We start from the raw sequence: 13,935 nt of genomic DNA on the forward strand, positions 1-13,935 counted from the left end.
CTCTCTGCAGGACCTCAGGCTCCAGGAATTTGGACCGAGTGGTAGAGACATCGCCGACAGAGACGGCAATTGCCAGCTTCCTCCCTATGCTGTCTTGTGATTCAAAGCAGATTCTGCTCCACGTTTTTAAAAGGGGAGCACATTAACGCTGGAGACCCACGAGAACAGAAACAAGCAAGGAAACTGACAGTCCCATACAAGAGTCCGTGAGTAAACAGCTCATCTGCGGTGAACCACGGCTGGGATGTGGTCATGGGGAGCCCAGGGGCATGAAGGTCTGGTTGCTCTGTCCCTGCGGGAGGTGATAGGAGCTTCAGGAGTCCTGGGAACTGGTCATTTCACAATGACCTTGGGCTGGGACCCTCCACCTCCAAACACACACACAGAAAGACCCCCATGTCCATACACGTCCCTCCCCTTGAGATGCCAAGTCATCCAGGCACTGCCTTTGTGCTTGCCTACAGGATGGAAGAGTTGAGAAAAAGAGGATACTCTTCCACGTGGGGCCTTTATCTGAAATAAACACCTTTGAGTCCAGTGGCTTTACATGCAAATTTCTCATCCTCAAGTGACTTTGGACTGGGCCTCTCTCACACCAATCCTGTCTGACACCAAAGTCAGACAACTTAGCAGAAATTGCTGCAGGCTGTCTGTGTAGCACAGTCACTGAAAACACTTTTTGCTTTACCTTCTTTTTTTTGCATTAATTTCCAACTAATGCACTCTCTTCCTCGAAGGGGTATATTTCTGTAGTAGGAGTTATATTTGTATCATTCTACTCTCTGTGGAAGTGTTCTTTTTTATGAGAATAATTCACATCACAAGAATTCTGATATCCTAGGTACAATTAGCTCATGGCTCAATATTTTAATGTGCATTTATATTCCCAATATTTCATGTACCACCCATAGGAGACCAGGACTGGAGTCATGGGCCTCTTTCTATCCTCATGTTTTCTTAAATGAGCCACTGAGCTCTCTAAACCTCATCATCTCTATATTTACAATATAATAACAGCTACCTTGTAAGATTGTTGTAATGATTAACTGAGAAAATATACTAAATCCTTTTTAACATAGTATATTCTTTGTTGTTACTATTATTATTAATGATAGACATGGCCCACCTATAAGCTAGCTAAGTACCAAGAAAACTGAGTAGGATGTACTTCTTACATTTATTTTCCAACATAATGGTTTGCTTCTGGTCTGACCAGAGCTTCACCCAAGGTCACACATGTAGTAAGTGACAGAGCAGGCCTAAAATCCAGGCTTTCCAACTCACAGTTTGGTTTCTCAGTATTTCCAATGCAGACACAACAGGATACAGTGAAGCATCCGGTGCGAGTGGACAGGGGTGGGTAACAAGCCAGCTAAGTGATCATCACCCCCAGCCTGTCCCAGTGCCCGATGCCTGCTTCTCTGCAGGAGGGACCGGCTCTTGCCTCACTTGCATCTCTTCCCTCCACTGCAGGAACCATGAGGTCTGTCCTGCTCGCTCTCTTCCTCCTTCATGCCTGCCCCCCTGGAGGAGCCAGCGACCTCCCTGAGGACCTGACGTTGCTGAGGACGGAGCTCGCGCTTCGCCTCTACCGGATCGTGGCCACGGACGGCAACCGAACCAACCTGGTCCTCTCCCCCGCCGGCGCGTTCATCCCTCTGGAGCTCCTGCAGTTCGGAGCCCAGGGGAACACCCGGAGGCAGCTGGTCCAGGCCCTGGGGTACACCGTCCACGGTAAGCAGGCCGCTGCTCCCCCTACTCTGCTGCCCACGCCCACTGCCCTGCTCACACTTACCCTCCTCCCGTTCAGGCTGCCCCCAGGGGGCAGGCAGAGAAGGTTGCCCACGGGCAAGTGCGCAGCAGAAGGCACTCAAACTCTGCATCGTTACTCCAGATGATGTTTAAGCTTCCCTCTACTCTAGGTTTGGTGGCAATTTCTCAGTTGCATTTCACAAGCCCTTTCATAGTGCTTACTAGGTGTCAGGATGTGCTTGAAGCACTTTACAAATATAATTTAATTCATTGTCCCAACAACCCTATTGAGGTAGGTAATTATCTCATCAAACCTATTTTAGAGATGAGCCTAGTTAGGCACAGAGAATACAAGCAACTTGCCCAAGGTCACACAGCTAGGAAGCAGCAGAGTTGGGACTCAAACCCAGGCTGTCTGGCTTCAGAGCTCGCGCTGTTGACCAACCTGCTTTCATAAATCTGTGACTTCAAGGCAGGGCCATACCTACTAACATAATTCTATGATTATGGGCTTCAGAACAGTTCTGTCAGTGGCGGCAAGAGCCTCATGAATGCCAGGTCAGCCACGCCTGGCCCGCACTCAGGGCCTGGCAAAGCCTGGCCTTGGTCCCAACCTCCCAACTCCATACAAACACAGACACTCGTGCACACAGCTTTTTCCTGTCTTAGAATAAGATGCCAGTAAAAAAGGATGGGAGCTACAATTGTATAAATTAATACTTTTTAGAAAGCGCAGGAACTAATACCAAGACAGTCATGGCAAGAGCTTCCTTTGAGTTGGAATCTTGAGTTGGCAAGTAGAGGTGAGCCCTTCAAACATCGGGCCACAAGGCACCAGCTGTGCGTCCTGTCCCCCTCCATCCGCACCCTGTCCTTTGCCAAAACAATTCTTGTGGGCCTGCTGGCCAACAGACAAATGTGTTTTCTCTCTGGGGTAAGTGAAGACAAACATAAATTATCAAGGTGAATTTTCTTCAGCAAGTATATCACGGAAATGCGCGTATCCATGGAGTCACTCTTGGATAGCCACGTTAGATTCAGAGCAACACAATCCATCAGGTGCTTTTGAGCTCCTGCCGCGTGGGCTGGTATTATGCCAGGAATTTAGCAGCCAGGTATGTAAGGAAACCGCTGAACACAAAAGCTCAGTCTCATAGGAACGATGCGCATAGAAACACATTCTAACACAAGGCGGTGAGTGTACTCATTTGAAATAAGTCAGTACAGGGGAGGGAATGATGTATTCCACGGGCAGATCAGGAAGGCTCCCCAGAAAACATGACACCTGAGTTAGGTTATGAAGAATAAATAGGAATCTGAAAGAGGGGCGGGCATTTCAGCCTTGAAACAGATTCTCCCAGAAGTCAGGGTTATGGGGAAAGTGAGAAATGCAAGTGCAGTTACCCTGCAGAGAACGAGAACTGATGACAGTCAATTCTTTGTTTACAGGGACAACCATGGTACCTGGTTAACCAAATATGATGATTAACAGGGTTTCCATAGAGCCCATTCAAGAATTACCAAACTTCCAGAATTGCTTAATGGTCAGACTCTGTGGAACATAATCCCACCTTTTTTTTTCTTACTCATAAATGGCTTCATTATCTTATGGAGCCATGGTTAATTATTACAAACAAGAATGTGCTGCTTACAGAGCTCTAGTTAATAGAATACCCTGGATTTTTGTTTGCCACAAAATTGCTCAGAGAATCAGCTGCGTGCTGACTGAAAAACAACCTGCCACTGCCCACCACCCCTGCCCTGGCCCAGCCTTTCTCTTACAAGTGGGTGCAGACCAGGAACATGAACCCACAGTCCAGAGGCTTGAGGCATTGCTCCCGTCTGATCAACAGAGATCCATCCAAGTTCACAGTGGGACCCATGGGCCCTGTCTTCTCACTGACATCCAGCCAACAGGTGACCACCAGCAGCTTTGCCAGGATCCCCACCTGCTGGTGCTAAAGCACAGCACGAGTTTCAGAACAGGCACCAGTGATATCCCCCCAAAATACCTTTGTTTTTGCCACATGAAACACACGATTTCCCAATGGTCCAAGTTCGAGGAATTCCCATTGCTTTTCCAGGTAAATTAATAAAGAACGCTTTACAGCTTTCTATTCATCACAAGAATGATGCTGGCAACAGAGGCCTCAGAGATGGAGGTAGCCTGGCCCCTGGGAAAGAATCTTGTTTGATGATGCACATGGACTCACTTTTACAGTCGTTATGTCATTTGGTCCTTAGAGAAATCATATGCGATCGCTAGGCCTCTAAAGTCCCCATTTTACAAATGAGACAAGTGGTTAATGATTTGGTGAGACTCAGCTCACCCAACGGGCAAGTGGATTCCAGTTCCAGATTTTCTGACTCCAGTCCTATGTTCTTTCCTCAACCCTTTAGCCCCACTGCCAACCACCGAGCAGTTGCAGAAACATAACTGAGCACCTTACCTTCTTGACTTTTCACCAGACCCGTCTTCCTCACTCTCTCAGCTCAACCAAACCCTTTGCACACCATCCGAAACTTAACCCTCTTTGATCAGCATTACAAACTGCCAACTGCGAATTTTATATACGTTAATCTTACAATCCAGAACCCCTCCCCCTGCCCCTGGATTCAGCGTCACATTCAAGACATTCAGTTCAGCTAATGTATTGAGAAGGAAGGCTCTTTCCAAGCTGGTGTCTCAAATGAGTTAAAAGGCTGGTCTGCAGCGGGACTCAGGAAAATACCATTTCTTCTAGCACTTTCCTGCCACTCTGCGCCATCCCAGGGACCCTCCCTTCAGACCCTCCACCCTCCCCACTGCATTCCTGATCTACTGCAGCCCCCTGGTTTCCCTCCTTCTCGCTCACCATTCTGTTAGAGCCACCCAGCCCCTCCAGCAGGAAGGACAGCTTTGTAGGAGGGGAGGCAGAGGAGACAGGAATTGAGACAGCAGTTTCAAGGGCTGGGGCGGAGGGGGGAGCCGTTTGTCACCACTCACGTCAGTCCCTTTTGCCCCATTACAGACAAGACCTAGGAAACGCAGCAAAACAGGAGGCTTCGTGAGGCTCTCCCGAGCAGAGGAGCAGACTGTTCCCAGCCCACCTGTCCTTCACCAGAGGGTGGGAGTTGGGGGGTGACGCCGGGTTACACTGAGCAAGTTTATTAATTTGCCTGAGCCCCGGCTCCCTCATCTATACATGGGATCATAATTGCACTTAATTCACAGGGTTGTAGAAAGGGTTAACCATGATCATGCATGTAGAGCATTTAACAGAGTGTGAACACTGTCAGCCTTCAGTATCTTTTATTCTGACGCTGTCTGTTCATTCCGGCAGCATCTAGAAAAGCACTTCCAATGTGCTAATGGTAGGGACAAAGCAGGCTCAGGTGGAGACAAGATTTCTCAAGCCTCTTGACTCTGCTAATTGGAAGTGCCTGGCTAGAAGGACAGCTGGTCCTCTGGGCCAGAGAGGGTGAGAGGACAGAGAACTCTGTGACCATCCCCTGAGGTCACGTGACACTGAGAACCACAGAAATGTCTCCGTTCTCCCCTGCAGACAGTCTACATTCCACAGGGACATGATTGCATAAGTACTTATGACCTTCCTCAGTAGAGGAAGACCTGATGGGAATTTTTTTCATTCATGGCTTTTCTCATTAAAAGAAAAAGCAAGCACTTGAGGAGCAGCACAGTTGTCGACTCCAAGCAGCAGCTTTGGTAGTGAAAGTTCTGTGGAGCAGAATCTGCCCACAACCCCGTTCTGCAGCCTGGTGGCTGGGGACCCTGGGCGGCGTATATTCTGTGTCCCCAGAAGGACTCTGGCCGGCACGTCAGGGGTAGGGGGTCTGCTGCTGCCTCTTGGCCTGGCCTCTGTGACATGAAGGATGGGACATGGTGTGGATGGACCCCCAAGCCAAGACAGAGAGTCACTCTACCTGGCGCCCTGGGAGAGCCAGTAGGGGCAGGGTGGGGCAGGAATAGGGCGCAAAGCCTGGGTGTCACGGGGGAGACTTGTGGGCAGCTACTGGGCCATGCCTAAGACGAAGGGGAGGTCAGGAGGACAAGGGAAGGGCCGTGTTCCAGAGGCAGCCTGCCTGGGAAGGGGTCCTGACTGCTGGAAAAGCCCAGCCTGCACGTCTCAGGAGGGTACTCAACTGTGTCGTGAGTCAGCAGCAGGCGAGAGGCCTAGCTCCAGCTCCAGATGCCCAGGGCTGGGGGGAAGAGACCCGCAGTTGTGAACAATAGCATGAAAAAGAAATCTACTATTGACTATGGAGAGAAGGAGGCAATCTCCTGTGTAAGTAGTGAATAACCAGAAGCCCAGCTGCCCTCAGGAAGGTGGAAACCATCGACTCTGTCAAATGCCTATTATTTCCTCAACATTCTTGCAGGTTCTCGCTGACGTGAATAATAATGGGCTGTCTGCTGGGGCTCAGGGGGATGAGGGAATGTAGCACTGGACTACATTTCTGACTCAAGGTGTTTAGGAAGCATAGTCTCTGAGAGGTTGGTAGTGTTTTTCTATCTGACTTAATCCCAGGCTGATTTCTTTCAAATCTAGCATGGTTTCTTCCCCCTCAACTATTTTTTTTTTTTTTTTTTTTTTTTTTTTTTTGCGGTACGCGGGCCTCTCACTGTTGTGGCCTCTCCCGCTGCGGAGCACAGGCTCCGGAGCACAGGCTCCGGACGCGCAGGCTCAGCGGCCATGGCTCACCGGCCCAGCCGCTCCGCGGCATGTGGGATCCTCCCAGACCGGGGCATGAACCCGTGTCCCCTGCATCGGCAGGCGGACTCTCAACCACTGCGCCACCAGAGAAGCCCTCTTCCCCCTCAACTTTTAATCTGTGGATCCAGGCTAATTCCTGAGCAACTTAGCTATGACTTTACCAATTTGACTGTCTATGGTGGATGAACCGTGGGAAATAAGAGTGGAGCCTCTGGGGTCCCATTCCCATGCAACGTGCAAGCAGAGCTGGGGCTAACTCCTCTCTTACATTCACCAGTTTGATTGATCCCAACATCTTTTTTGCAGACCCAAGGGTCAGAGAGTGGCTTCGAGCTGTTTATGCTGCGCTACCCAGCGCCGGCCCTGGCGCCAAGCTGGAGCTGACCTGCACCCTCTACGTGCACACGGGGATGCCACTCGCCCCCTGCTTCGTGGATCAGGTCTCCCGGTGGGCCAACAGCAGCCTGGAGGCAGCCAACCTCAGGGAGCCCAATGGTACCACCATCCTGGCCAACAGATGGGCCCCCAGGCAGACCACAGGTAAAGGAAAACCGTCCACCTTGATGAGGCTAAAGGCAGAGGGCTGAAGAGACAGGTCTCCCCTGTTACTCATCAGAAGCCAGGCGACGGGTACTCAGGCCGCCCTCAATTGCAGCAGAAGCTTCTCCTGTTGGAAGACCCTACCCTTGAGTGAAGCAAGGCTCACTTTTGGTCCCATTCTGCCCCTCCCCCACCCCCAGAGACACAGGCACAAACGCAGGCACACCCAGAAGGGCGCTCTTCAGAGCCTCCCACCCCCAGCCGAGCCCTGCAGGCTTTGTTCCATGCAATGCCCCCCAGCTGTGTTCCCACTGAGCTCTGTTCTCATCGACAGCTAACTCCCTTCATAGCAAGATGCAGTAGGAGCCCCAAAAGTGGTATCTTGGGAATTTAGCTTAAGGAAATACTTGTATGTAATAAGACGTTTAGCCCAGTATTATCAAAGAAAAAGACTGATAAATAACCTACCTGTCCAGCAATTAGGGATGATTCAATAGCACCTACATATCATGCAGCTGTAATTACCATCAAAGATGGTGAACATCATTAACATCTACTGAGTGCTCAGTTTATTTAGCTAGCACCCTTCTAAGTGCTCCGTGCCTATTAGCTCAGTTCCCCCTCCCAGTAATCCTAAGATCTAAGTGCTATTATTGTCCCCATTTTACAAACGGAGAAACTGAGGCACAGAGAATTGTGCCTCCTGCCCTGCACCCGCAGAGCCAGGATTCTAACCCAGGCAGTCTGGCTCCAGCATCCTTGATGATTACAAGGTTACACAGAAATAGGGAGAACGTTGAAGACCCAGTGTTTAAAAGACAGAACAGGGAATACGTACTTTACGAATTGAGAACAATATGTTTGCCGGCAGGAGTGCAGAGTTAAAATGCAGACGTTAAGATCTTTATTGATGAGGAGGTTTCCTCTCTTTCAGTTTTCTCCAACGTTTCACAATGTCTTTCAATTTACTTAAAAACGTTTAACTCCCTATTGCAGCTGTTGTGCTTCCGGGAGACGCAAGGCCACGGTTTGCTGCTATCAACCCCGCGGGCAGGGGTCGGTGTGGCGCCGGGGAATGGATGGTCCTCCAAGAAAGACGGGTAGTTGGTGCCCCGAGACCGGGGCCAGGCTGCTTGGGTTCAAATCCAAGGTCTCTGTCTTGGGTAACTGGGCGGATGGTGACTTTGTAGCTCACAAGTATGAGACCTTGGACAGCCTATCTGAGTCGTGGTGCCCCATCTTTAAAACTGGGCATAACAATAGAGCTGGCAGGGGGAGTTGGGGAGCGTTTGCTAAGCACTGAAAACAGAGCCTAAAGCAAAGTGTGTGTTTAGTAAACGAATAACGAGCTGGAGCAACGTGGCCGCTTGACGAGTGGCAAGCCCGCTCCGGAATTTCAAGCCCGTGCCCTGGACGTTGTTGTGTAAACAAAGGCTCTGCCAGGCATGAGGCCCAGCAGCATTTGGGGCCATGGGGGTGGGGGGTAGAGGTGACACTGTGCAGCGTCTCCCATCACAGCGCCCAGTCCCTCCCAGGGGGCTGTCTGAGCTGCGCAGGCCTCGCGCTTCCTGGGAAACGGTCCCAGCCGGAACACAGCTGGAACAAGCCAGGGCATCCCAAGCTGTTCGGAAAAAAATTAAAGCATGGTCTCCAACCACAGCTCGTTACAAACACTACAGTTCCACAACTAAGTACTAAAAAGCAAGCTACAAACCCAATTTCGGGGATGTCTCAGCACCCGGGAGGGTGTGGACGCAGGCGTCAGCATCGCAGCGGTGCTCCGCTCTCTGCTTGCAGGTGAGCGTCCCGGGGGCTCCACCTGGGAGCAAGGCGGCGGCGGCGTGGAGTCCGCACAGCTGGTGCTGGTGAGCACCGTGTCCTTCCAGAGTGCCTGGCGGCACCGATTCTCCTTCTCGGGCACTCAGCTCCTGCCTTTCACCTGTGCCCAGGACGTCGTCCTCCAGGTCCCCATGATGTACCAAACGGCCGAGGTCAACTACGGTGAGCCGCGAGAGCCCGGGAGGGAGCCGTGAGGGCAGGAGGGGAGACCAGGGCTTCGCTCTGAAAGGATAGGGCTGAGCATCACTGCGATACCCTCAGCTGTGCGGGGCCCACGGAGGAAGGACAGACCAGGGAGCCGGAGACTGTCAGGATAGTGAGGGGGCACACGGGGAAGAGAAACCAGATTTCATGCCTGGCCTTTCCTTCCGCGCTGAGTAAAGGGGGGACTTAGTGTGAAACCAAGAATGTCTGGGAAAATCCCTTCCCCTGGCAGTCACTCCCGTAAAATGAACACCGGCCTCAGTGTTCGGTGCTGAGAAAGGATGGAAGGTTGAGAGTCCAGTCTAGAAGGTTCTGGAGAGCATGTCCACCTGAAAGTGCCACTGGCCTGAAATACCAGGGTTCTCAGCCTGCCTACCCTGCCCACTGTCACTCATCCCCCTCGCGGTGGAGATACGCCAGGCTGCCCCCCATCCCAGCAGACTAGTGAGTGCTGTGGATGCTCCGGTGGGGCCCCAACGAGGCCAGGGAGGGAGGGACCCCGCTGCCCATCCCCCACTGCCCTGCCCCCTACACACCTCCTCTCCCCTGCACCCCGCCAAACCCTGGTCTGCAGGCTCAGCTCCCTCCGGCTTGTGGGACTAATTATGTTGTTATTCACTAATTAAGCCAGTGAGACTTGAATCAGTGTTTTAGGAACTTTGGTGTTTAGAAGACTTGCTATCATCTTGGTTTGGTTCCATACAGGACCCTTGTGAGTTCTCGGTGAATTTATTCATTAGTTTATTCAACCAGTACTTATTAATTGAGGTCAAGTAAGATGGGAATGAAAGAACGTCTATTGAACAAGTAAAATATACCTTTACAGCGGATTGTATTTCTTGCTCCTAACATTTCCCCGTCGCTGCTGTGACCCAGGCTGCTTGATCTGTCCGCTGGGCGGTGGCCGGCAGGCAGGCTCTGAGAGGCTCTTGCTTTCCCCAGTGTACAGTGCACAGTGGCTGGCACATAATGGAGGCTGAGCAAATATTTATTGAACAGATACAATAAGGAGTATGAACCATGCCCCTGTCTTTCCCCACTGATCCTAAGATTTTGCCTTAGTGACCCGCCAACTCAGCTGTCCCCTGACATTAAGGCCCAGGCCTCCCCGTCCTCCCAGGGAAGGGATCAGGCCTGGAGCTCCACCCAAGACCGGGGCTGCCACAGACCGCCAGGTCTCCCCAGCCCAGCTGGATGCTGCATGTTACTTGCCCATCTTGCCCTGTCATTGAGTCTGGCCACTGTCTCTGCATTCACCAGCAACCCTTGCTGGGTCTTCTGATCTCTGGCCATCTGGGTCTGCTGTCACCATCCCATCACACGCTTCTGAAATCAGGCTCTGCCCAATGGCCTGGACTTGTCCTCAGCCAGCCATTGCCATTGCCCACAAGCTCCCAGCTGTCCATCCTGAGACCTACAGAGTACAAATTACATCAAGTCAGATCCAGCCTGGACTCCTGTTTCGTTAGGCCTGGGCAGTGCTTTCGAAATTGAGAAATTTCCCGTGACATCTGTGTTTAGAGCTTTTGTCGAAAGATAGGAAAATCTGGCACAAAGACCCTGGGTCCTGACACGGCAACAACAAGCCAGGATTGGACTGGCTGCCCCTTTAAGACAGGCTCTCCCGTGTGCCATCCTCCCCACCCTGCCCAGCCGCTGCCGGCCCTGGGGCTCAAGCCCCATGAGAATATCTTAGAGATGTTCTAGGTCTTAGGAGTAGAAAAGATGGCCACAGCTACCCACAGTCTTCGGCCTCAAACTGCTCCCTGAGGCAGAGGTGGACACTGTGTTTGTTAACAAAATGCATTGTTTCCACTTCTGTGAGCTGGCCCTTCCCAGGGTCTGGCACTGTTAGGTTCCCTGGGCTCCTGAGACAGAACTAACCCCCCATCCGCTGAATCCCCAGGCCAGTTCCAGGACCCCGCGGGCCATCAGGTAGGGGTGCTCGAGCTGCCATACCTGGGAAATGTGGCCAGTCTCCTCCTGTTGCTGCCGAGAGACAGAGACACACCACTGAGCCACATTGAGCCTCACCTCACAGCCAGCATCCTCCACATCTGGACCTCCAGCCTGAAGAGAGCCAGGATGGACGTGCTCCTGCCCAGGTGAGCAGCTGCGTTGTCGTGACGGGGGGCTCTGCAGCCTGCTTCAGTCAGCCAGACCTGGAACCCAGGCGGCCTGACTCGAGGGTCTGTACAGTCACCTTGGAGGCATGTGCCCTAAATCTTATCACATCCTAAGAGTATACAAACATCATTTTCAAAACCAAAGAGGCAAGATCGCTTATGCAGTTGAGCAAATACAGATATAATTCTGATCTGAAGGCCAATTAAAGCATACGAATTCAAGACTTTAAGTCCTTGTGCTGAAAGATTTATTCTTTCTAAATAAAGGTGAGCCTTTCTTTAAGAAAACCCAATGGGTACCAATACAAAACCCCAAGAGGTCAAAAAGTTAAATGATGGTGCTGGATTTTGCTTCTGCAAAACAAAACCTATTTGCAAACCTCATTACTTTACAAAGGATTCCTCAACGAACATCTTTAAGTGATAAGCTTCTCCGGTACATTTGAAATCAGAGTAAATGCGTAATTAATTTGTACACCAGCATCAAGCAAGAAAAGTATCCGAGGGCTCATTTGAAGCATGTGGATTCTTCGTGTGCCTTCCCACTGGCCGCCTTGGGCTCCTCCAGTGACCAGGCTGTCAGCAGCGCTGAGCCAGAGGCCTTGGCAGTGGTCCCTCGAGGAGTTAAAAATAAGTCCAGGCACTGGAACAAAAACACACAGAGACCCAGTGAGTGAAGGGCCAAGGTCTAAAGTGGGATCCGGCATAGCAAGGGCAGAAGGTGAACTAAACTCTAAGACAAAGCCTATCTCTCCAAGCGAAATATTTAGACCCCAAATCAAAGTCCAAAGACTGGCTACTTCAACAGATCTCTCTGGCATGGAGCAGAAGCAGCCCTGATCTTTCTGTTATGTTTGAGAGAAGCTCAGCAAAGGAGGAAGAGCGTTCAAGGCTAAAAGTGGAGAGAAAATGCAGCCAGGTGCAGGAATTTGCTACAGTCTTTTTGAGCGTATGAGGCAGATGGCTGGCCTTGTCCTGGAGCAGCTGGTATAAGGAAGAGGCCCCAGGGAGGTGCCTAGCTCCACTGCGAACTCTTCACTGGTGCTGAATCTGCCTTTAGAACTTGCAAACCCTTGAGGAATGATCCTAAAAAACTTTGGAGGACAGAGAAGGGACAGGAAGGCAGAGGTCATAGTAACCCAAGTATTGCTTCACACTTGACCTCATCCAGATTAAAAAAAATAATAATAATCTCCCTAAGACTGCCTGCTGTCTGAGAAGGATAGAAGATTTTAGGGAAATAAAACTCCCCTTCCCTTTTAAGGCTATTTCACAAGCAAAACTAACCAAGTTTTAAAAAACTAGCTTTAAGCCCTTTAGGGAATAAAGAAAGAAGTAAAAACTATTTTAGGTCTAGATTTGGGTACGAAACTTTGGACCATGGTAGACGCAAGTCAGCTTTTGGGCAAGAATTTTCCTCTAGTTCCACAAATCATTGATTCATCACTTAGTATGACCTGCTCTAAAGTCAGCCTGCATATTTTACTTAGTAAGAGCAAAAACTAGGGCACTCTGTGGGTAGCCAGGCAAAAATTGTATGGCAATGACGTGAGCCTTCTGGTTGAACATCACCAAGCAGTGCGTCAGTAGATTCTGGATGAATTATGATATCTACCTTCCAAAGTAAACTTTTATTTATAAAGAAATAAAATGGGATATATAAGGACTGTCAGTCTTCATTAGGAACATTATCATACCAAAAGAATAATCAAGAAAACCCACCAGAAAGACTAATTATGTCAAATATATATTTGTTTAATGAGTAAAACACTTAGTTTTTAGGTCAACAAAGTGGGAAGCCAAACCATGAGCATTTTTTTCTTATGTTAGACATGATATGTGCATTTTCTTAAACCCACCAGATCTCATATATCCCAAATGAGCTTGCCCTTCCTTCAAGGAGCTGCTGCTCATCATCATGGGCATTTTGTGCTTTTCTGAGGGTGTTTTCTTTCTTCCTTTTTAAATTGAGAGATAATTCACATACCATAAAACCCATTCTTTTAAACGGATTTACAATTAAAGTGTACAGTGCAGAGGTTGTTAGTATATTTGCAAAGTGGCGCAACCATCACCACTATCTAATTCCAGAACATCGTCATCACCTCAAAAAGAGACTCCACACCCTTTAGCAGTCACTCACATCCCCCTCGCCCCAGCCCTAGGCAATCTACTTTCTCTCTCTGTGGATTTGTCTTTTCTGGACATTTCATGTAAATGAAATTTTGCAATACATGGCCTTTTGTGTTTGGCTTTTTTCACCTGGCATAATGTCTTCAAGGTTCATTCTTGTTGTAGCCTGTGTCAGTACTTCATTCTTTTTTTTTTTTTTATAAATTTATTTATTTATTTATTTTGGGCTGCGTTGGGTCTTCTTTTCTGTGCGAGGGCTTTCTCTAGTTGCGGCGAGTGGGGTCCACTCTTCATTGCGGTGCGCGGGCCTCTCACTGTCGCGGCCTCTGTTGTTGCGGAGCACAGGCTCCAGACGCACAGGCTCAGTAGCTGTGGTGCACGGGCTTAGTTGTTCCACGGCATGTGGGATCTTCCCAGACCAGGGCTCGAACCCGTGTCCCCTGCATCGGCAGGCGGGCTCTCAACCACTGCGCCACCAGGGAAGCCCTTAAGAAATTTCTTTTCTTTTTTTTTTTTTTTTTGTGGTACGCGGGCCTCTCACCGTTGTGGCCTCTCCTGTTGCGGAGCACAGGCTCCAGATGCGCAGGCTCAGCGGCCATGGCTCATGGGCCCAGCTGCTCCGCGGC

At 50.1% G+C, this 13,935-nt stretch overlaps 1 protein-coding gene across 1 annotated transcript; it reads left to right on the forward strand.

Annotated features, from left to right (window-relative positions):
- Nucleotides 1-1,478: 1,478 nt before the first annotated feature.
- Nucleotides 1,479-11,853, forward strand: SERPINE3 (serpin family E member 3). The gene is made up of 5 exons (XM_049701138.1): nt 1,479-1,734; nt 6,774-7,007; nt 8,805-9,008; nt 10,957-11,155; nt 11,658-11,853. The coding sequence occupies exons 1-5, from the start codon at nt 1,479-1,481 to the stop codon at nt 11,851-11,853; spliced, it is 1,089 nt and encodes a 362-aa protein (XP_049557095.1).
- The last annotated feature ends 2,082 nt before the right edge of the window (nt 11,854-13,935 follow it).

This window comes from Orcinus orca, chromosome 18 (assembly GCF_937001465.1).
Source record: "Orcinus orca chromosome 18, mOrcOrc1.1, whole genome shotgun sequence".
NCBI lineage: Eukaryota > Metazoa > Chordata > Mammalia > Artiodactyla > Delphinidae > Orcinus > Orcinus orca.